Source organism: Dromiciops gliroides, chromosome 1 (assembly GCF_019393635.1).
Source record: "Dromiciops gliroides isolate mDroGli1 chromosome 1, mDroGli1.pri, whole genome shotgun sequence".
NCBI classification, from domain to species: Eukaryota; Metazoa; Chordata; class Mammalia; order Microbiotheria; family Microbiotheriidae; genus Dromiciops; species Dromiciops gliroides.
The window spans coordinates 358,469,268-358,493,823 of record NC_057861.1 but is presented as its reverse complement, the minus strand read 5'-3'; the positions used below and the strand labels follow the sequence as shown (position 1 = coordinate 358,493,823).

Here is a 24,556-nt window from a genome sequence, read left to right as displayed (position 1 = left end):
AGATGAGTTGCTGTTCTGCATTTGCGGGCAAGTTTCTGCACCAGAAGTTCCCAATAGCCAGTGAAATTAAAGATCCCAATTAAAATTTTTAAAAATTGCTGTCAACTGGTTAGTACAAAAGTTAATTTTATGTGAAATGAATACAAATTCCTTGTCTTACTGCAATTTTATTGCCCTGGTAATTTCTTAAATAAACTGGGGTAATTAGTTTTTTGTTTGGAAATATTAATTGAAATGAGGTTATATCTATATTCTCAAAACTAGTAGGTATAAGTAATATGCATAAATTCAAATGATATCAAACTTAAATGTCAATATTACTTTATGCTGTTAAGTTTAACTGATAAAAAGTGACAGACCACAAGATTTGCAAAAGATGCCAACTAATGTGGGTCACAGGAAGATGAGGGCCGCTAATTTCATTCATGTGGCTCTCATGACTGACATACTCATGGTCATTACTCTGATCCTATTTTATGGATGTTGGGGCAGGTACAGATTTTCAGGAATAAAAAAAAAATCATTACGGTTTCTTTCTGTTAAATACTTCTTTTTTCAGTTGACATTATTACATGGTATTATAATCATTTTACAGAAGAAAACTAACTAGGAATAAACTAATTAATGGCAAAAGGATGTGGACTAATTTAAATAAAATGGCACCCAAGAATTCTTACCTCAATGGCATGCTGGAATTGCTCGTGTTCTCGCTGTAGCTGTTCAGCCTCTTGCAATGAGCTGGCTGTGATGAGTCCTGCGTTTAACATGGATTCTCCATTGCGGATCCAACCCAGCACCTGAAATAGCAAATTCAGTGACTGAGAAAGCTGATTCTTAACATGCAGTCTATGAATCATTATTACCCCAAAGAGAGTTCTAGGTGTTTCCCAAAGGTTGCTTGGCTTTTGTGTCTTAATTTCTAACACAACATTAAGGATATGTTTATTGTTATAAAAGCACTGTCATTATAGCCTTTTTTTTTGGGGGGGGTGTCTCCTTAGAAGCACTATCACTCACTTAAAATTCTGAGGGGTTTTAGTTGGAAGTGGGTAGTGGTGGGAGTGGTTATTTATGGGACCATCGACTAAATTAATTTTAAATTGACTTTAAGACTTAAAATTAAAAGATTTCTCTCATAATTAAAGGGCATTTTTTATATTCCGTAAGCTTTAATGAACCTGTGACAAATACAACATTCAAAATATTAATGACTTCAAGCCATTTATTGTTAAATTTGGGTCTTTGGTTTTTTTAATAGACAGTGAATGTCACATAAAGTGGTATAAGGAGTAGAAGACAATTCAATGTCTACAACCATTACTTGTAGCTGATCCAATTGTTAATTATCAGGACTCTGAAGTCTCATATTCTTGCATGAGTCAAAATAAGCAATTGATCCATGGCTTCAAAAATTGTGGCACACAAACATGAAAGTGATGGTGCCAGTAAGTAATGACAAATATGATGACTGGAAAGAAGTATGGGTAGGCTCACATGAATGCTGATAAAAAATGAAGTAAACAATATACAAAATGATTCAACCATGAACAAGAGAAAGAAAATAAAATGAAATGTCGCAAAATTATAATGAGAGAAAAAAAAGAAATATGAGAAGAAATTTCTCCCTCACTTCTTTGTAGAAGGTTTTTCTTTTTCTTTTTTTTTTTTTTGGAGGGGATGTTTATGAATATGAAATACTTCATACATTGTCAGGTTGATTTTGTTTACTTCCTGATGAATTGAACAGTTTTTATTTCCCCCCCCTCCTTTTTCTTTAAAAAGTTTTGTTATTTTGGATGGGTCTTTGGGACAGAGGGAATTTTGGGCAATGTAAAAAAAAACCCAAGATATCAGTAAAAAATAATTTTAAAAAAGAAACGTGAGGCTAAAAAAACCAAGTGATTCTAAGTTTCTGCTAAGGAAAAAAGAAAGAAAGAAAACAAGCCAGGGTAACTCCATCAGGATTAGTACAATCCATTTTAGTAGCCTACATACCACATAGAGGATCTAGATTTATTAAATATGCAACTTGGGGCTCCAACCTGGGGGAAAAATGTGATATAATCAAGGGTGTGCTGGAACCAGCTCATACCTGCTCAAGAGAACTGATTGTTAAATTTTTATACCTTGGAAAATGGCAAGTCTACAAATCAGGGCTTGGATTATTGTTTTGTTAATTGTTTTAATTTAAGAAAGTTATTGAAAAGTGTTATTAATGCACATTAAGTTTAAAAATGGGTCATACTTTTTTTGTCAGCTGGTTTTTAAGCTAGTTTTTATCAGAACACCCCAGAGTGTAATGGAAAAAGTACTGACAGGCCTGGCCTCCAGCCCTGTTTCTAACAGTTACTATCTCACTTTAGTTCTCTGAGCCTCAGTTTTCTCTTCTATAAAATGAAGAGATGAGGGGATTGGATTAGATGATCTCTAAGACTGTTCTAACGTTCTGTGATATCTGCCAGCACATCTCAAATGACCACCTAACTTTCCCTCCAGCATGCTAGGATATTTTTGTTCACCTGGGTATGCAACTGATCATTAAACAAAACCCAAAAGATGATGCATCAGGTAAACATGATTTCCCGTTTTATAGAAAATGAGCCTTTTTAAATATTTAAAATTGTATTTTCTTTGTCTGCTCTGACTCTCATGATAGCATTATAGGCACCAGATGACAAAAGGAAAACCACAGCCTCACATAGCATGTTATGTCCAGGTTGGTGACAGTAAATTTGGCAGGAAATCACAGTAATAGCATCAGGAAGAAACATGCTCAGGTCTTTTAGGTACAAAATACAAATAACAAAGCAGACTCAGGAGGAGGTTTTACTATGTCACGCACCTCTCAGAAGCTGCTACCCGTAGTGGCTTGCCAAGCTGTAAAGCAATTCCCAGTTAAGAAGCAGCAGCCAAATATCTAATATATTACCTCAAACATTATAAATGGGCACTGTTTTATGAGGGTCAAAGAGTGAAGGAGGCAGTAAAAGTAGCATGCTAAGACTTTTTGATGGAACTAGGTCCCTGAAATGTGGGAAGATGGTATCAAGAGCATATATAGAGGGGTTATCTTTAGCAGGTGCATGTTGTTGTTTAGTCATTTCAGTCGTATCTGATTCTTATTAACCCATTTGAGATTTTCTTGGCAAAGATATTGGAGTGGTTTGTCATTTTCTTCTCCAGTTCATTCTCCAGATGAGGAAACTGAAACAAACAAGGTTAAGTAACTTTCCCAGGGTCACACAGCTAATAAGTGTCTGAGGCCTGATTTGAACTCAGGAAGATGAGTCTTCCTGACTCCAAGTCTGGTAATCTATCCACTGTGCCATCTAGCTGCCTCTAGAAGCTGCAAAGGGCCTTTTTTTTCTCAGAGAGAGGAGGGAAAAAGAAATAATTTCTTGGTTCCTTCAAGACTCAGATGAAACATTACCTTATACAAAGTTGTAATGATCCCTGTAATTTCTACAGTCCTTACTCCCTAAAATCTCATATTTATTTTTATTTATTCTGTATATACTTAGCATAAGACTGCATAGATTTAGAGATGAAAAGGACTGAAGGAGTCATTACCTCCAACCCCTATCCCCTTTTACAGATGAGAAAACAGAGGCACAGAGTGGTTACATCACTTGCCCTGGGTCACACAGCTGGTATCTGAGGTGGCAAGTCTTCCAAACTCCTAGTTCAGTTCCCTGTCCACTACACCCTGCCCCCACCCTGCCTCTCATGTTGTCTGTCCCATTAGAATGTGAGCTTCTTGAAGGCAGGGACTGGGTTTTTGCCTTTCTTTATCTCTCCTGCACTTTAGCGCTTTGCTTTACAGAGTAAATGTTTACTGACTGACTGATGGGTATGGGCAGCACAGGAAATGGATCTGTGATTTTGTTGCTATGAAGAGCTCCTGGGGAGGAACTTCCTCTCCCAATACAACTTTTAACTTAGCTCTTGCCCAGAGCACTAAGAAGTACACTAGTGACTTGACCAAGGTCATACAAAAAGGTGGGATTGACTGATAATAAACAGAAAGGATAAGGTGTGGAGAGAGGTTGAGGGAACTCATATGGATGAAAATTAAGGGGCCAGGAATCAGGTTAAATAGGGGCATGAAGAGAGCCCCCCATCCCCTCCAATGTCTGAAATAAACTCTCTGGAAAATTTCAGTTGAATTTGTAGTAGACTTAATTAATTAACACAGGTCTGTGCCTTTTCCCGGGACTACTACTAGAATTTTCTTTTCCTTGTGGGAAAATGTATTCTGTGTTCCAAAGGGCTATCTCAGGAATACATGAGGGGAATTCCATCAGAAGGAATGTGGGGCAGAAAGAGGTAGATCTTCTGTGAATCAGAAATGCATTAATTTTCTACAATGCCTAAGAAAGTACATCTCTTGACATCTCCATACTTGTATAAGAAAACCCAGGTAACACACTACGGAGAAACAGTGGTAGGGTTAAAGGAAGAGCACTAGGGCTAAAAGGTAGAATACATAAAGGTAAGGGATTGTTCATAAATTGGTGGTTGACTGAAAAAGGAAGTGTCTCTAAAAGCACTTTGTTAACTGTGCAGTGGAAATGCAGGGTACACCTGTGTTACCATTTACTAGTCTGCATCTGGTTTTCTTAGAGTGAGAGCACCCTGTATTATGTCACTGGATACCTGTTTAACTTCTGCCTGCAGATGGCGCAGCTGTACACACTGCTCCAAGTGTTTCCGATGCTGCTCGGCTGCTAAGTCTAACTCCTGTTGTTTTTCATGAAGAAACTCCAGTAAGTCCTGCACTCGGGTGGCCATATCCACATCTCTATCACAGAGCAACTCAACACCTGAAAAAAATCAGAAGAGATAAAGGAATTCAACCCATTTTCTTAAACTTCCCAATGCATTTGTAAACAGAGAATCAGCTTTGAGCATCACTGTTGGCCCCATTTGTCTCTTCTGCAGAGCCAAGGTCCCTGACTAAGAAGAACTGACCAAGATTGTAGTGACTCAATAACAGGAACAAAGTATACTTATGTATACATACATGTATCTGAATCTGTGTTCGACTACCTGTCTGTGACTGCATTTTAAAACCAATCACAATTTTCAAGAATTTATGAATCTTCCATTCCCATAATCAAAAGGTAATTATATGGCTAAATTAAAGAGCTCAGTTCTTACAAATTCACTTTCTGGGTGATCTCTGCAGATTAGTAAGTCAATGGAACTTTGTCTCATTTGCATGCTCAGCTTGCATTTTAATATATTAGCATTGCATGAGTCTGGACAATATAAAAAAATGCAGTAGGTTTCATGCTTTTAAGTTTGTGAAAACAGTTCCAAGAGTGTAAAATATTAGCCGGACATTTCCTATTGACTATAGTGACATCTACTGGTCAAATAAAAATTAAATGAAAACAAAATAAAGAACCTGAAATACAAAAATAATCCTAGGGAAGAGGTTATGTTTCTGAGACTGAATTATATCAATACCATTGTAGTGTTCTCATTTCATGATGTTATGATGTACTTAGAGTTTTGAATGGCTCCAGAGAATTTTAAGCATGAGTTTAGTATCTGTAATTATAAATTTGATATGAAAAATAGGAAATGTTTCATTCTAAGAATTCAGAGCAGCCTATCTGTATTTGAGTTATACTAAAATCTTATTTCTGAAAATGCAAGTAACTTTGAACCATCTCATTAAAATGGACTCAATGAATCCATGTGGTGACATAAAAGAACTTCAATATGACAAACTGAAAACAGCAACAACACAACACCTGACCCTAATCTTACCCGAGGCTTGTACTTCGTTGACATACTGCAGGAGATCTTGTCCTTGGTGAATGACATCAAAGGTCAAATTATTCATCGTTAGTGCTTTGTCTGCGTGGTGCTGGAGCCGCTGTTCTGCTATTGTGAGATCTTCAGTGTCAAAGTCATTCATCTGCTGAGAAAGCTCATCGTTCCAAGATTCAAGGTCTGAGATGATCTGATAGAAGGGGGAAAAAATCCATCTGCTTAACAATAAGACTCAAACATAAATATGCTGAAAGCAGATCTTCAGAATTGACAAAATTCAAAAGACAACCAAAAAAAACCATGGGAGGAGATATACTCTTCTCTTTCTCATACTTTACTGCATGATCTTGCTAATGTAAATCAGGACAGTGAAACAGCATCTGTAAATTCTAATGCTCATCAACATAAGGATTGCTAAGGTAGACCTGAAAAAGTTTGGGAATGGGTATATTTTGTATTGAAACCATAGAGGGTTTACAGATTGAAGGGAGAAAGCATTTATTAAGCACCTGCTATTTGCCTGCACTCTGTTAAGTAGTTTACAGACTGTATTTCATTTTGATCATCACAACAACCCTTCAAGGAAGGGTTATTATCTCCATTGTTGAGGAAACTGAGGCAAATAGAAATTAAGTGTCTTGCCCATGGTTACAGAGCCAGTAAGTATCTGAGACTCAGTTTGAGCATGTCTTCCTGACTCCAGGCTCCGGAAATTCTAACCATAGTGCCTGTTGATTGCCAAGAATACCAGTCCTATTTTACCAATCTTCCCACTCTCTTTATTTAGATTTCCTTTGTACAATACTGGGGTGTGTGTGAAATATATAAAAGCATATGTTTAAATAACTACAAATCAGACATGTACCAGAGGCTAACCAAAAGAACTCAAAACAAACAAACAAAAAAAACCCCAATTATTACCACAATCCCTTTCTATACTGTTGACTTTAAAAAAAAAAAAAAACTTTTTGTCATGGGAATGATAGCTGGCAGACCAACTGAGTTTACCAAAAAATTTACAAGGGGATACTCCCAGTCTTAAGCAGCCCTCAAGGAGTGGGTAATAAACTGGCAAAGCTGAACATAGTAAATGAGACATGAATTGAAGGTGTCCGTGGGGCATAGATAAACCCTGGAGGCAGCCATGATAATGGATAAACATGGAAAATGCTGCCACAATATTTATCACAAACTCTTGGTTACTAAACACAAGAAACGAAGCCCACTGAGACAACAAACCTCAAGAAAAGGGAAGAAGAGTTTTGGATGCTGATCTTTCATAAAAGAATATTGAAATTATATATATAAGAATTTTAAAGAAAAAACTCATCTCAATCTACCATTATCACCCTTTACTGTGATTATTCACAAATTCAATTGAGAAGTTCCTGTGAATATCATTGGTTAGAATTTGCATTTATAGTCTCCCTAACTTTCTCCAATGTATACTAGCAAACCAAAAAGAAGTTTCAGAACACCTTACTCACTCACACAATTAGTGATGAGTGTTAAGTTCCTTCTTCCTGAATTTCCATATGATGCAGCTTTCTTTAACATTTTTTCACAAACTGTGATGCTTCTTGAGCTAGAAGGGAACTCAAGAGGCCATTGTAATCTAACTCCTCTCACTTTTACAAATAAAGAAACTGAGGCCAAGGGAAGATAAATAACTTGCCCAAGGTCATACAGGGTTGTAGTATAGAAGTAGGATTTGAACCCAGGCCTTTGGATCTGAAAGTCAGTGATCTTTCCATTGTTTCCCTGCTATCGAAAGATTATGCTGGTTGGGATGAAACCTTTTCTTTTTAAAAAGTGAGATAATAAGGCTATGAGGAACACAACAATATTTAGGAAAGCTGAAAAAAGAAGAGTAGGAAAAGCAATAAAAATTTTAATCTGACTGTTTTAAAAAGGTGGTTGCCATCACAAGTGGAAATACATAAATAAGAGGAATGGGAAGAAAATATACAGGCTACCGTCCAATTTCTTTCTTTCTTTCTTTCTTTTTTTTTTTTTTAGTGAGGCAATTGGGGTTAAGTGACTTGCCCAGGGTCACACAGCTAGTCAGTGTTAAGTGTCTGAGGCCGGATTTGAACTCAGGTACTCCTGACTCCAGGGCCGGTGCTCTATCCACTGCGCCACCTAGCTGCCCCCTTTCTTTTTTTTTTTTTTTTGCGGGGCAATGGGGGTTAAGTGACTTGCCCAGGGTCACACAGCTAGTAAGTGTTAAGTGTCTGAGGCCGGATTTGAACTCAGGTACTCCTGAATCCAGGACCGGTGCTTTAACCACTGTGCCATCTAGCTGCCCCAATCGTCCAATTTCTAACAAGCACTGAACACCATGCTTCCAAGGAGCATGAATATTCAAAGAAATTCAATTCAATCAACAATTATCAACTGCCATCATTTTGCCAGTCACCAGAGATAGAAAGAAATAAATGAAAAACAAACAAAAAATAATCCCATCCCTCATGGAGCTTGGAGTTTACTGAGGTGAATCTCACAACTTCTAGCAGGAAATCAAAGCTGAAAAAAGAAGTCAAAAAACCTAAACTTTATACTAGCTCTCTCAAGCCTTCCTGCTTCATATTTCTTTAAAAAGAGGTAGAGAAGGGGGGCAGGTAGGTGATGCAGTGGATAAAGCACCATCCCTGGATTCAGGAGGACCTGGGTTCAAATCTGGCCTCAGACACTTGACACTTACTAGCTGTATGACCCTGGGCAAGTCACTTAACCCTCATTGCCCAGAAAAAAAAAAAAGCAAAAGAAAAAAACAAAGAGGTAGGAAAGCATGGTGCCATGGCAAGAATACTGGCTAGTACTTAGAGGATTCAAAGGCTGACTGTGGCTTTTCTTTTAAATGTATAATGTGTTAAATAAATAATTTAACCTCAGGACTTCATTTTCTTCATCAGGGTTTTTATTAGATGACATCTGAAGTCCTTTCTGGAGGTAGCTAGGTGGCCCAGTAGATAGGCCTCAGACACTGTGTGACCATGGGCAAGTCATTTAATCCTATTTGCCTCAGTTTCCTCAACTGTAAAAAGGAGCTGGAGAAGGAAATGGTAAGCCACTCCAGTATCTCCCCAAAAAACCCAAAACAAAACCCAAATGGGGTCACAATAAATTGGACACTACTGAAACAACTGAACAATAATGATTACGATGAAGTCCTTTTTAGCTCTAAAATCATAGGCCTGTAGGTTTAGATAGGGAAGGGATCTCAGAGGATATCAAGTCCACCCCTTATTTTACAGGTGAGGAAACTGAGGCTCAAAGAGTAAAGTGACTTGTTAAGGGTCACATAACAACTAAGTGTCTGAGGCAGGATTCTAACTCAAGTTTTCCCAATTCTACCACTCTATTCTGCCACCTAAATTAAAAAAAAAATAGAATAAGAGGTCTTAGATAATTAAAGCCTAAAATGTTATTGTATTATTTGTCTTAGCTTTTGATTTAATATCATTCAAATTTTAGCAAATTTAGTTTTATCAAATTACAAGTAGAGTTTTAACACTGATTTTGTGCACTGACTTTAGGATATCTATAATTTTGGGCCAAAGAAATGGAGGTATACCTATTTATTGATAAAAGGATTAGACAGCTGGAGTTTATAGGAAAATCAAACTAATAGTACAACCCACTTTCCTTGAAGTTTAAAGATGCCAAGGCCAAAGGAAGTTGAATGACTTGTCCAAGACAAGAAGTGTTGGAGACAAGATTTGAACTCAATTCTTCTAACTCCAATAGTCTCTCCACTGAATTTCTGATTCACCTTTCAAAACACTTTTCTGCTAGAAACAGACCTTCCCAATTAAGAAAAAATTAAATGTTTCCTCATTTTGAGTTGCATAAATGCAAACAAGAGGTGATTTTTCAAATACCAAAATGATAGTACTGTAATGATTGGAATGACGCCACCTGCTGGAGACTTACTGTAGAAAAGCTCTGCCATGAAGCGAAGGTCTTTGAGGGCAAGACCAGGAGTCTTTTCTTTGGCGTCAGGAAGTGATGTCTGCTTGTGGGAGGAAGAAGGGGGGAGCCTGGGGCTCTGACGGGGGCTTTTTCCTGAGGACGCTGGTGGAGAAGGGGGCTAGAAATGCGCTCTCTTTTTAATAGATAGATGAATGTAGGCCTCTCTCTCTCTCTTTACCAAATTCTTATTCTCCTTAATAAATGCTTAAAAGTCTAACTCTTGCTAAAGCTTATAATTTATTGGCGACCACTCATTAGATATTTTAGACAGTTTAGCTAGAATTTCAGCTTTAACAGTACTTAGACATTTCTAATGGTGTCTCTGTTTTGTTTTTCAAGAAGCATGTCCAACCAAAAGCAACAGACTAAAAAAAAGAAGAAAAAAGAAAAAAACCTTTGAAGTAAAGATTACAAAAGAAAACAGGAACTACTTGGGTTTTTTTTTGTTTGTTTGTTTGTTTGTTTACCCCAGTGCTCCTCTCCAGAGCCCCTGTGCCCATTCAGACCTGAGACCCTCTCCCTGATCTCTGGCTTTCATGGTGTCACCAAAGATTTTTCACAGAACTTTAGTGTATTTTACAAGTTGTATCAGGATTTTTTAAAAAATTCTTTTTTAAAAATTGAGAGTGAAAATTGATTTTTAAAGTTTTAAAGTTCCTCCTTGTGGCTTGAAAGAGAAATGTAAATGCATCCTCAAAATACTGAACAAGACTTGACTCCAGGTGTGAACAAGAAGATGTCCATATGACCCAACAAAAACAGCCTTCGAAGTTAAGAGCTTTGGTAGTGGCTGTAAATGAGGGAAAAGGTCACAAAGCTTGGGGTGGGGGGGAATCCTTCCTTCTAAGCCAAGAGGGACACCCACTAGCCATGAACTACTGAGACCACCAAAAAACCCTGCCAATCCCCATTGGTGATATGGTATGTAAATGAGGGGGTCAGGTTTAAATGTCAAAGAGGACATTTTACTAGAGGTGAGCTTAATTGAAGACAGGCATTGTGATATAGTGGAAAGAACGGCAGATTTTGAATCAAGAAAGACCTAGTTAAAATCCTACCTCTGACACTAGTTGTATGACCATAGACAAATCACTTACACTTTCTGAGCCTCAGTTTTCTCATTAGTAAAATGCAGATAATACCTGAAAAACTTTAGAATGTGAGCTCCTTGAGGATAGGTACGATTTTTGCCTTTCTTTGTATGGTGCTTGGTATATAAATGTGTACTTCATAAATGCTTGTTGACTGAAAACTCATAGTTGTTGTGAGGACTAAATGAAATAAAATATGAAAAATATTTTGTAACTGGCAAAGTGCTGTATAAGTAAGAGGCATCATCATTATTGTTGTGGAATCACAATGCTGTGTGGCAAAGCATATTCTACAAATTTTACATACCACTAAAAAGCCTTGGCTACTTGAAAACATTTCAAAGAAATGCTACAAGTTGGTAGCAAGATGAGGCATTCAGTCACTGCCTATTAGCTGTTTGGGGTTTACTTTCCTTGGAAACACTGCTTCAATTTAGTCTTCAGTGAGTTTCAATTCCTTTCATCATTATCCACAGTCAGCTTCAATTCAGTCTCAAAAATTATACTTATTTCCAGTTCAAAAAGAAAGAAGACATTTCTCTTAATGCAGAATTCACAACTACTCTCTTATTTTTGGTTGAGGAAAGATAAAGAGATCCTGTATTCTGTTTTTTCCTATTGTAATGTAAGGTGCAGTGGTCCATTTTTTAGGTAGCAACTACATATAAAGTGAGACTTCTTTAGATTAAAAAAAATGGACTTCTCTATTACCTAATACTCTATTTTCACTAATCCAGATTTGTACTTTGTATTATTTTCAGAAAAAAAGTATTATTACCCCAACTTCCCATCTCTATTTCTGCTCATTTAATTCTACTGGTCACTCAGAGAAAGGAGTACTGAATTATAGTCCAGGCATATTTAAAGCCACCATGTTGACAGGATATTTATTTTAAGTTTCTTTTAGGAAAAAAAAGACCCTTTTATTTCTTTTCTATTTCTCTTTGACCAATTGCCTTTCCTCTGGAGGTAATTCTTTCAGTTATTCCCATCTGTTCTCATTTTTCTTTTTACCCATGTCTTTCAAAAAGCAGTAATGGTCAAGAACTTTTGGGATCGTCCCTTAACCTCTCAGGGATTGCCTTAGAGACTCAGGCTAACCATGGATGTGATCTTATCCATACCATCTCACCACTGAAGGCTTATGGGGAGATGAGAAACAGGAATTTGTTTAAACAAGGAATGGCTGAAAAAAGATTAGGTGTTCCCTCGCATTTCGTCATCTTCCTGAGAATCTGCATTTTCCCCAGTTAGCAAAGAGCTACTGAAGGGAAAGGAAACAAAACTGAAACACAACACCAAGCTACTCACATCTATGGCATCCCTTTCAAAAATACGCAATTGTAAGAAGAGTTCAAGTTTGATCTTTCTCTCCTGAAAAAGTTCCTCCATCTGAGACTGGGCCTCATCCAGCTGCTGCAAGACTGTCTCGATATGATTGATGGAGCTGTTGTGAGGGGTCTTGTTACTGGAGATGGCAGAGTCCCTGTTAAAGAACAGATGAGGGAAATGGGGATTTAAAAAAGACAAACAGGAATTGAGTGAGAAAGTCCTACATTGTTAGGAGCACAGGACCAGATCCGGCAACTAAAAACCTCAGTGGGAAGAAAGCTAGCAGGAAGTTGGACTTCTTGTCTCAGCACATGTAATAAGCCTGCTCTCTTCAACAACAAAGTGAAGCTTCTGTCCCTGAGCAATCCTGTCCACAATGTCAGGGTTTAATTTTCTAACTTCAGTCCTCATACTGGCTCTAATAATTCAATGTGTTATTTAAATTCAAATTTATTCAAACACGATTTAATTTCTTACCCCCCTTTTCTCTTTTAATAGGGATAAAGATATATACTCAAACACATTTCCCACAACCTAAGGTTTAAATTGCTTGGGGGAGATTAAACTTTAGATGAATCAAATAATCAACAAGTCTTAAACACCAATTATGTGCATGGAAACACTTTTTAACTTAAAAATTCTGACGAGAAAATACAATTCTCTTATAAACTTAGCATTGACCTTGTAAAGAAGTGAATCCAATGAATGAAATCCAGAGAATGAAATTTTTAAAAGAAAGAAAGAAAAAATAGCTCTGTGCTTGAGCTAAGAGAGGGAATTTGCCACAGCAAAAGAGGGGAAAAATGGGCAAAAAACACATTGTGGTTTTAATAAGCATGACACTTGACATATGGGTGAAGCTTAGATTTGATTATTGCCTCAGTCTGAGTTATAAGAGGCTATGCTGAAAAGTTAGATATTTCTCACATCTGACCAAGATAATTTATCCTATTCAGCCCTTGACAGACAGGTTCTGAGTAGATCTAAGTGAAAATATAATTAAATAGAATTTAAAATTTTACATTAAAAAGGGTATTAGAAAAAACAAGATAAAATAGATTAAAAAATACTTTGGGTCCTATATAAGGGTAATAATGTTGTGAGAGGGATAATATGAGAGGGAAGGGAAAAAAAACCAGAAGATATTAAGAAGAGGTCAAGAAGAGAGGGGAAGAGAAGAGATTCTTCAGTGTCCTTTGTATCCAAAGATAACACAGTTGATGGTGCTTGCTACTCTTCCAGGTGGGTTGAGGATAATAGCCATTGACTATAAAAAGGAAATATGCTGCCAGGCTTTTATGATCTATGGCTTATGAAATGAAAAGGGCAAGCAAGGAACTCACCTCAGTTGCTGGATGAGATCTTCCCCCTCCTTGATCACATTGACGGTGACCTGCAGGGTAGTCTGTTGCTGTTGACCAAAGCGTTTGATCAAGTCCTGAACGGCTTCTACTGACTCCGCGTAAACATCATCCAGCAGCTCTTTTTGTAACTCTTCTAGCCATGTCCAGAGCTAGGAGAGAGAAAAGGAGATTAAACTGTATGGTGAGATGGAGGTTCCAGACTTGACTACCAGGCAGAGGCTGGCTGACTTCAGAGAGAGGGGGCTGGTGCTATAGCTCTGTGTGACACTGACTGGGAGGGAAATGGTCGTATAATGCTCCCAGAGAGATGGAAGGAAGGAAGGAAGGGAGAAGCATCCCAACAACAGTCAAACTGCCAGAGTGACATATGCATAAAAAAACCCCCACAGAGCTCAAAGTGTGTATATATGTGTATTTGTGTGGGAGAAAGACAAAGAGAGAATCAGAGAAAAGTCAGAACAAAAATCAGAAATGAGAATGTCAGAAAAAAAGTTAAAAAAAAGAAAGATAAATGAAAGATAATGGGAAAAAAAAGAAAGAAAGCATTCTTTCCAATATTTTTCCATGCTCAGTTAGGAGTACAGAGTAAAAAAAAAAAGTTTTTTTCAAACAACAGATGCATCTGTTGAATGTATGAATAACAATCCCTGCAATGTTTTATGTTTATTTTTGCTATTTATTGTTGTTGTTTAGTCATTTCAGTCCTGTCCGACTCTTTACAACCCCATTTGGGATTTTCTTGGCCAAGATACTGGAGGGATTTGCAATTTCCTTCTCCAGTTCATTTTACATCTGAGGAAACTGAGGCAAACAGGGTTAAGTGACTTACCCAGGGTCATATGGCTAGGAAGTGTCTCATTCCAGATTTGAACTCTGGAAGATGAGTTTTCCTGACTCCAGGCCCAGCACTCTAGCCATTGAGCAACCTAGCTTCCCAGCTGATTACTTAGTGGTTGACTATTTTATTTTTGGGGCAATGAATAGATTCATCTTCCTGCTTTCAAATTGGGCCTCAGTCACGTACTACCGGTGTGATCCTTTGCAAGTCACTAAATTCTGTTTAACTCATTTTCCAGATCTGTAAAATGAGCTGAAGAAGGAAATGGCAAACCCCTCCAGTATTTTTGTCAAGAAAAGCCCAAATGGGGTCACAGAGTCTGACACAACAGAAAACAACTAAACAAAAGCAATTTAACGTTATTATTTTCAAAGTTGTTACAATGATTGGTTAGCTCCTAGAACGTTCTTCTGAGTAAGGTAGGCAATTTATACTCCATAGGGCTATACGAGGGAAGGGACTGGAACTCAGTTTGGAACAAGAGTTTCTAGTAGAGTACCCTGTCTTAGAAAGGGATGGCACAGTAGCCCAGTTTCAGTGAGACCACAACAAATCCATCAATGTGTCAGTTCTCACATGAAAATTATCTACTGATAAAAGTAATAGGATCCTAGAATTTAGGAGTAAAAGTAACTTAAGTCCAACTTTGGATCTAATCTACCACCCTAATTTTACAGATTAAGGAACTTAAGGTAAGAGACAAGAAATGCCCTTTTCAAGGTCATGCCAATAGTTAGTAGCTGATGCATTACAATGACCCAGGTTTCTTGACTCCCAAACCAGTGCTTCGTTCACTAAGACCATACATGCCCTTCATACACCATGCCACCAATGCACTTTAAAAGCATATATTATTGCAACTAGTATTAGAGAGGTCCCATGAGGCAAGGATTACTTGTAGCAACTGTGCAGCAAAAACCACACGGAGTATGATACTGCTGGGAAGATGGAAGTAATTTGTTCACTTTCTGCATGTATGTTACTTAATTCATTCAGACTTCTGTGGTACCATTTAGAATAGGCAACACAAAATTAAAATTTGAAATAATTATTGGACACTTCTAGAGAGCAAATAAAAGTTAATACCTTCACAAGAATGTAAACACAGTGATTTTTTATATTTTATACATAAAATTAAAGGCACATCTACTAAGATCTGTCAACCAACTTAGACTCCTAAATGTTCAGCAAATTAGCAAATTTTTTTTCCTGAGTGGACTCTCGTGGATGGTTTAATCACCATCCACATTTGGGGCTATTAGGACATCAAAATTGTATTTTTGTTGGAACAACTTGTGCTAGTATTTAATTTTTGTCTCCAAACTGTTGCTAATCTTTAAAAAAAAAAGACACAAAAAACCAAAGCATTTTTGTGTGCCAAGAATTAGATAAAAAGTTAAATCATTAGTTCAAGAGAGTTGACTGGGACCATAGACACTTCAGATGCATTTTATGACTTCTATTTTACATAAAGAAAAAATTTTTTTAAAAATTAAACTATATAGTTTATTCATTGTTCACTATTGTAGAGGCAAATAAATTTATTTTATCTCTTTTTAGAAAACTGGTTACAAATGATATTTATTTAAAATCAGGGAATAGAGAGAATACTTATTTTTCATAGCTAAATCAACCAGGATCCTACGGGTTTATTTTGCTGAAAATCAATATGGAAAAAATGTTCTTTGTTGTATCTCTCATTAATTTATGAACTAAGTTATCATATTTCATATGATTTTAGAGATGAAAGGGAATCAAGAGCTCAGTTAGCTGAACTATCAAATGTTAAGAAAATAATGGCAGAGTTTTCAAATGACTTGCCTAAAGTTCCACAGCCAGTCAATGGTTGCAGAAATGGAACCTAGTTCCCCTAAATTCCTGTCATGTTCCTTTTCATTACGGCATATTTACCATGAATTTGGAAAACTGAAAACAAATATGTCAAAATGCTACTGATAAAAGCTTAAATAAACACATATGCCATTTAAAAAATACCTGTTTCTATAGTAGCAAATAAAAAAGTTCGATAGTGCATATTTAGGTTTTTTTTTTTTAACTTTGCCCTAAATTCTTCACTAACAATTAACAAATGAAGGGGAAGAAAAAACGGTATGGATTTCTTCTCTTTTCATTAATGTTTTTAAAGTCTTTTATTCCCCCCCCCCAAATGTCACATAATATTTTTTTTCTGACTAAAATCATTTTCATCTGTGCCCTCATCACATTCTCCTTACAGGACATAAAAAAAAAAAAAGGTTTTGTAACAGCCATCCCTTATACATTAAAGCCCATCTACTAAAAGATGGAGATTATCATTTCAGGCAGACGTGGCATCTCCTCAATTTCTTCTTCTAATAAGAATAGCAATATATGGTTGTATATTGGAAATATGGGGAAGAAAATCAGAAATAGTTTACTTACCTTAGTCTCTCTGTCCCAACACACAACCCTCTCTGTGGATTCTGGAAATGCCTGAGTGAATAGTCTGTCACTATTTATTTGCTAATTTAAAGGTACCCTCCAATATTTTACTGTACTAAGGAACATATTGAAAGCTTCAAAAGGAAAATGAGTTTTCCTTTGGTGTACACCTGTCTGCTCATCAACCCCCAGAGCTGGTAATTGGGCAGAATGTGATGAATACATAATGAATTTATACAAGAATGCTACACACTGCATATTAAACACACAAACCCTGTCACACTGTTGTAACTCTAGAAATGGGGCTGTCTCAAGAGTTTATTTTTATATTCAAGCACTTAGAAGGGTTTAGTGATATGAGGAAATATTGCTTCCAAAAACATATCTTAAAAATACATTCACTCTCCAAGAGGGCTTGAGCTAAATGTAAGATCATTTAAAAATAAAACAAACACACAAGCACACATGCACAATGACACACAAGAACTCCTAAGCAAATAATATCATAAATATAATTTAAATTACAGGGTTTCTTTTTTCTCCATGACTAGTATTTATATATTCCAAGGGGATGTAGATTTGGGGACTGGTAGATTGGGCATGGGAGACTGGGGAAGAGAAATAGGAATGTGGTACCTGGAAATTTCCCCAGGTACAAAAACATTTAGTTATGTGCTCACCATCCTCCTCCTCCCCCAGTTATAAATTATAAATTATTTCTCTCTCCGCCTATTTCTGAGCAATTTACATTTGTCTTAAACACTATGTAGTATACAGAGTGGCCCAAAACTCTTAGTGCAGTTTTGACTTTTGAAACACGCTGTATTTGTTGGCTTTATCTGCCATATTTTATTACTCTTTTTCCCAAGCATAGCATTACTCTTTACCCAGAATAGCACAACACACACAACAGAAGGCTGATACATGTATTTTTTTTCTTTAAATGAATAAGTGAACAAACATCCTTGGCACAGCAGGCAAAGAAACATTTATACAAATATCTTAAAAGTTATTAAAATGAAACTTTTAAGAAGTTAATAAGGAATTTTAGAAAACCAGTACAAAATGAAACCCAAACAATTAAAATTCCATTTCCCTGGATCTTTAGAAGATGTTCTTTGGAATCTTAACAATAGTTTACCATATACCACTTAGGTACATATTATCCCAGATTTAAATTTTTTTCATACCTAAATATAGTAAGGTCTCAGGAACAGCTGTTAGAGTCAGTCTGTATCCTGTATAAAATGCTTCCCTGACTTCTTGGGGAGGCTGCATTAGTACCTGTAGTTTGACTTTTTTTTTTCTTCTTTTAAAAAAAAAAATTGCTTATTCATTGCAACATCCTGGCAATTTCAATATGTTTCCATGGTGGACCTCACCCTTGCTTAACTGTTGGCCCTGTGAAACTACCAAAGAGCGACGGAAGGGCCCACAAAGGAACTGACCTCAGGGTTATGTGGCTGAAGAAAGAGAGGGGGAAAAGGAGGAAAAGGGAAAGGGCCTTTAACTATGATATCACTGTGCCTAAATCATATTCTTCCATTTAGAATTCTTCTTTCTATCAAATAGATAACAAATGAAAGGTTTTTTTAAATTGTTATTTTGTTTTGATTTTTATGTTAAATCTTACATAAGGAACAAGATGTAATATGCTCATGATGTCACCCTAGAGAAATGACTCAAAAATATGATTTTTTTAAAGTTTTACTTTAGGGGAGGACGCACCATTCAAAAAACCTCTTTGTCCATACTGCTGTGTTACAGTAAATGAGAATCCATATCTTCTTAATGGAAGAGTATGATTTACCTCATGTCTTTAGATTTTTATTTAAAAAGTGAAAAATCAAAAAATGAGGTGGGTTGGGTCATGTAGTAAAAGGGTTAGACAGAAAGATCTATCATTAACAGCATCCACTGAGTGCTAAAAGACCTACTATGTAAGTCTCTGAGCAGTTGGTAGAAATTTTATTGGAGGACATGGAAAAGAATTACATATGAGAAGGTATGGATGGGTTGCAAACTCCATCCTTGAAGAGCTAAAGATTTTTAAGTTTGGCAAAACAAAACTCCCTATCATAAGAGGTTTGTTACATATAAGAATAGACCCATTTAAAAAAAAAGCTTCTTTTTTTTGGATCTTTTTAAAGAATCTATTACAAATCCTTTTAAAACTTTATCAAAGGCCACTCCTCTGGAAGGTTATAGTAGATACACAATAAATATTTGAATCAAGAATGATAAAAAATCCTTTATGTCCATTCTATAACAACTCAGTCAGTCAACAAACACTTATTAAGTGCTTAAAATATTCTAAGAGGTTAAAATTAGCCTTGGGCGCCCCAAACTGGCCACCCCTCCCCCAGTGTGATTGCTCTCCCCAAAATTGCCTTGGGGACATGTCCTGCCCTGCACAGAGGCCTTGGGCGCTGATGCCCTGCTCAGCTGGGATATGCAAGGCTTCCTCTGCCCAGCCATGATATGCAGGAAAAACCCCATGCACGGGCTACCAAAAGAAGGGTTTATATAGCCTTGGGGGTAGAGAAAGGAGAAAGAAGACTGAGAAAGTTGCAGGGAGGCGAAACTGAGAGACTGAGGAGGAGGGAAAGCACAAGCGTCAAGCTAGAGGACTGAAGGAGAAATGTAGAGTGAGGCTTGGCTGCAGCAGCTGAGCAGCCAGATACACTCACAGGTGAGAGATGAGGGATGAAATTTTAAGGTTGCAGGGAGAAAGTTAAAATGCATTCAGGTTGTATTTTTCTTTGTATTTACCTCTAAGTGTGTTCCATATAAATAAACTCTGTTTTGTTTATTTGAAAAGAGGCTTGTTTCTTATCAGTTGGAGAGAAGCAGTTGGGGGATTTTTTAAACTGCCCTTACAGACTGCCTTAGGCAGCTAATAGCTTTTAGATAGTGAGCCAGCTCATTTCAGCCATTTAAAATCTTTCAATATGCAATGCTAAAAAAAACACCTGCTCCTGCCTTCTGGGAGCTTACATTCTAATGAGGGAGACAACATATAAATAATTAGGTACAGAAGAGAAATATACTGAGTAGACAGAAGGTAATTGGAGAGAAGACACAAGCAGCTGAAAAGGAGTCAGAAGTCCTGGGTTCTAGTCCCACATCTTCCGCTTAAAAAATTAAGCAAGGGGCAGCTAGGTGGCGAAGTAGATAGAGCACCGGCTCTGGAGTCAGGAGTACCTGAGTTCAAATCCGGCCTCAGACACTTAACACTTACTAGCTGTGTGACCCTGGGCAAGTCACTTAACCCCAATTGCCTCACCAAAAAAAAAAAAAAAAAAAATTAAGCAAGAACATGCCCATTGGTGTGTGTGTGTGTGTGTGTGTGTGTGTGTGTGTGTGTATGTGTGTGTGTGTGTGTGTGTTTTTAGGGCAATGAGGGTTAAGTGACTTGCCCAGGGTCACACAGCTAGTAAGTGCCAAGTGTCTGAGGCTGGATTTGAACTCAGATCCCCCTGAATCCAGGGCTGGTGCTTTATCCTCTGTATCATCTAGCTGCCCCCCTCCCCCATTGGTTTTTGATCAGTGGTGAAGGCTCCTATCTGCCTCGCCAGTCTGTAAACTCCTGGCTAGAGCTTCCAATCTGTAAGGGTTTTGTTTTTTTTTAACCCCCCCCCCAGGTTGGTTAAGCCCCATGTGGGCCAATCTGTAAGGGTCTGCCCCCTCCCCAACTGCTTTTCCCAGACTAACAATTAATGAGATTAAGAAGCCTCCTTTCAATAAAAGCAAAAAAACAGGGTTTATTGATAAGAATAAACTTGGAAATAAGGACAAAGAAAAGCAAGATATACGACCTGTAACCTTGGCCAATGGACTCTGCTGCTTCGCCTTTAACTTTCTCTATCCCCCTGTGCATCTCTTGCTCTGTGAATGTGGCTGGTGGCTGGCTGGCCGCTGTGCCTCTGCCGCCTGCACTTCTTCTCATCTCCTCTCCTCCCTCCGCCTCTCTTGCTCAGTAGCTCCCCTCTTGTCTACCGTCCTCTTCTCCACCCGTCTCTCCTCTGTCATCCCCTCTCTCGCTTGCTTGCTCCTATGTTTCCCCTTCTTCACTACCCCTGCTCCTCTTAAGAAACCCTTCTCTCCCAGGAAACTGGAGGGCTGACCACCCACACACCCCAAGCAGCCCCAGGCTTGGGTTTTTCGTGCATATCCCAGCTGGGCAGAGGAAGCCGGGAGTGCCTGAGGCTTTCCATGCATACTGGGGTGTGCCCAAGGCTGGCGTGCCCAGGGGCAGAAGAAGCCATGTGGGGCGCCCCTAAGGCTTTCTAATTTTAGCCAAAAATGGGGTCCCAAAATCGCAATCTATTCTTACAGTATGTAAGTTGATAATGTATGTAAAAATGCTTTAAAAACTATCACATGTTATATAAAAATGAGCTATTACATCTTCATATCATTCTGGATTTTTTACTAACATATAGGGTCCCTTAATTTTAAGGTATGCAAATAGGACAAGGTGGGGCTAGTAGGTATAAAAGTACTACTTCCCAGGAGAATAATAAGTAGGCATTTTTGGCCATAATTTCCTAGCAGAGTTTCAGGGTCTTGAAGATGGAGGTGAAGCAAAGGGAGAAGGACAATAGCTTATCTTGAAACTAGGGTTACCAATTGGCTAGCATCTGATTGGGTTAGCTGATGAAATTATCATAGACACCAAGGATGATCCCAATGAATGGGATGTGTTATGACTTGGTTGTTTGAGTTTTGTCTTTGCTAATCCTAGATGCTATTCTGAAATTATCACGTAGTTATATTATGGTTATATATAGTACACTAATTTGAACTGAAAATACAAGCTAGTCTCCCCACTAGAGGAAGTAAAAGGGCCCAAAGAACATCCCCATCTACCTTAAAGAATGAAAAAGCCCTTAGGCACTGTTAAATGGTATAGAGAGGAAAAAAGATTCTGAGGGGAGAAATGAAGGCTGGTTTCAAGAGGGTGAAAAGTAGAAGAAGTTAACCCAAGGTGAAAGAGAAGAAAGTATGCTGTTGGATCTATCCAAACATAGAAAATACAAGGAAAAAAAGATGGAAAAAACCAAGGACAATTACATAAAAGAGAAGAAAGAACCTTTAAAAAGAGGACCTAGAAAGCTAAACATTAGAATAAGATGAAGTTTGCAAAAATATTTTAAAATGACCAACAGGGCCTCTCCTGCCTTTTAGAGACAAAAAAGTGAACAAGTTGCTAGTATTCTCTCTTCTCCCTCTGATTATCTTTGTGCATAATAGGTCCTGTCTCTTCATCCCCCAAAGGGAATATAAGCATTGAGAAAGCAGAGAACATTTGTTGGTTTTTTTTTTTTTTTTTGGCTATTTCATTGCTTTGCACATTGTTGATAGCCCCATCTAGGAGAAAGTATAATGTTAACAGAATGAATTACTTAATTCTCCCCCCCCCCTTTTTTCTTTTCTTTTTGCTACTGACTTCCACAAAGGAGAACTCTACCAACCAGAAAAATTAGGGAAAAAAATGTCAGGACATGATGCACTAAATAAGAAAGCACCTACCGTCGTAACCACTTCGAAAGCCCTCAAATTGTCAATTTCATCTCCCATCTCCTGTTAGGCTTAACGACAAAAAGCCATAACCAGAAACCAGAACCAGCTGTTTGGGAGGGAGCCTAGTGTCAGAATCAGGAGCAATGATTGCCAGGGCCATGGGCCAAATCAGAATTAAAGAGCAAAAGGGGGAGTTGGTCGATGGAATCAATAGAAGTTGAAGTTGAGCAAGGAAAGCAGTGAAGAACAGGTCTGGTACAAATACAGAGCATCAGGGCAAGTCAGGGTCAAAAAACCTAGGAAAGTCATATCCAGAGGGAGAGCTCAGGCCTTGCAATAAAATGATAGTTTGTAGCTGTCAGCTCATGCTTGGCATCTACTAGTTGCATCAGCTTCTGATTCTTAAAGGGGTAGACCCAACAGACTCTAGGACTCACATATATGGGGCTGAGGAAAAGTACATTTTAAGGGTATTGAAAGAACTTGTAGGCATGATATAACCTGTTTAAAGTCTTTAAGAAATCATGGAGCATGCAGTAGGTACTGATAGACTGGAGACTGATAAATGTTATCTCCATTTTCCAAAAGAGGAAGAAGTTTAATTTCTGAAAATTAAAAAAAAATTAAAACAACAACAACAAACCAGCATACTTAGTATCTCCAGCAAAATTCTAACAGCATGTTTCTGAGTTGTGTTTCATGGAATTCTCATTTCCCAGAGACAATAGGAAGAAGAAGGGTGTATTTCATAACATCATGAAGTAAAAGAGAATAAGGAAGGGGGAAAGGACATGGGAATAATGATATTATTCAAATATCATTTTAGAATTTCTCACAAAAATCCCAGAGCCTCAAAATTTTGGTATATGTTTCATAGCCACCCCATTCTCTCTATTAGCACTGCAGTTATAGAAATCCCACTGAGATAAGAGAATCAGATGGAATACATGGGGAACAATTAATTAATTGTATTGCTATTAGGGCAGTATGTTGAGGTGGCAGGAGATGGAACATTCAAGAATAAGAAAGGACTCTACCAGTTCTTGGTAGACATAGGCTAAAATCTCGATGTGTTCAGTTTTGAAGAATGTCAAGTTGTTTGATCCCATTATCAGAGGCATATTTGACCAGAAAATTGCCCATCTCTCCACTGCTACACCCTTCTCCCCATACTACAACCAAAGGAGGAAATACCAAGTTTGTCATGGAACCCAAGATGTCTAGGGAAAGGAAAATATAGAGACATTAGGAACCCCACTCTGCCAGTCAGCACATCTATATCAGACATGTTTTCTGACAATGTAGTCATATCCTACCTGAGTCCCACAGGCTTACCTGGGTTTAATTCTTGCTCTTTGAACAATTCAAAATACCTAAAGGCACTAAGACCATGACCAGCTCAATCATCCACTAGAAATACTTAAAAGCCCTTTCTAGAGTTGAAATGATCTCTTCCTACTTGGCCTCACTTAAAGAGCAACACAGTTGCCCACCAGGTGTTTCAACTGATCTCCACAATTCACTAAGGCTTCTAGAATTACAGTTCCAACAGACAGAGACAATCAGTAGCTATGAAAGAGACCAGGATTTTGAGAGATTTTGGGGGGGATGAAATTCTAACATTTTATTAGAATTATCTCATTATCCTGTATCCTGCCCTTCTCCTTAGTTCTGTTCAATATCAGAGATGATATGCAAAGAGGGCTATCTATGAAAGGGTGTAGAATGCATTTAGAATAGGGTCCTTAAGTTTCTCTCTTTCATTCAAGAAGACATGGTTATTACTTTTCAGTAGAGGTTAAATGTTGGAAGATAAAGTATAATGGAAAGGAAAAGATATCGCCATGTATGCTTTCCTGTTTGTTCATCTAAAATAGTTGCATGGATGAATATTTCCTCTATTGATTAAAATAATGATGATGATAACAAAAGAGTAACAATACGTAGTAATAACATGAATTAATAAATATTTTTCTAGTTGAAGGCAAAATGCTTTGCCAACCAAATGTTAAGGCTACAAAAGATTACATAAAATACAGGGTACAGCCTTCCTCGATAAATCCAATCCAGCGCAAGTCATGACATCACATCCTGATGTCATGGCCCTCTTTGAGAAGGAAGGACAAAGAACAACAAGTCAAAGGACATGAACAAAAAGTTCTCAAAAAAAAAAAAGTAATTTGCAAACTATTTTCAGCCATATGAAAGAACTCTCCAACTCACTA

At 37.6% G+C, this 24,556-nt stretch overlaps 1 protein-coding gene across 1 annotated transcript in view; it reads right to left on the bottom strand.

Moving 5' to 3' along the window:
- TRIO (trio Rho guanine nucleotide exchange factor) overlaps positions 1 to 24,556 on the bottom strand; it is a 274,256-nt gene that overhangs the window by 152,511 nt on the left and 97,189 nt on the right. Inside the window, exons 8-12 of the mRNA XM_043979301.1 lie at positions 13,526 to 13,695; positions 12,162 to 12,336; positions 5,779 to 5,974; positions 4,657 to 4,823; positions 678 to 797 (exon numbers count right to left, since the gene is read on the bottom strand). Coding sequence (XP_043835236.1) covers positions 678 to 797; positions 4,657 to 4,823; positions 5,779 to 5,974; positions 12,162 to 12,336; positions 13,526 to 13,695 — 828 coding nt within the window. The remainder of the gene's footprint in view (positions 1 to 677; positions 798 to 4,656; positions 4,824 to 5,778; positions 5,975 to 12,161; positions 12,337 to 13,525; positions 13,696 to 24,556) is intronic.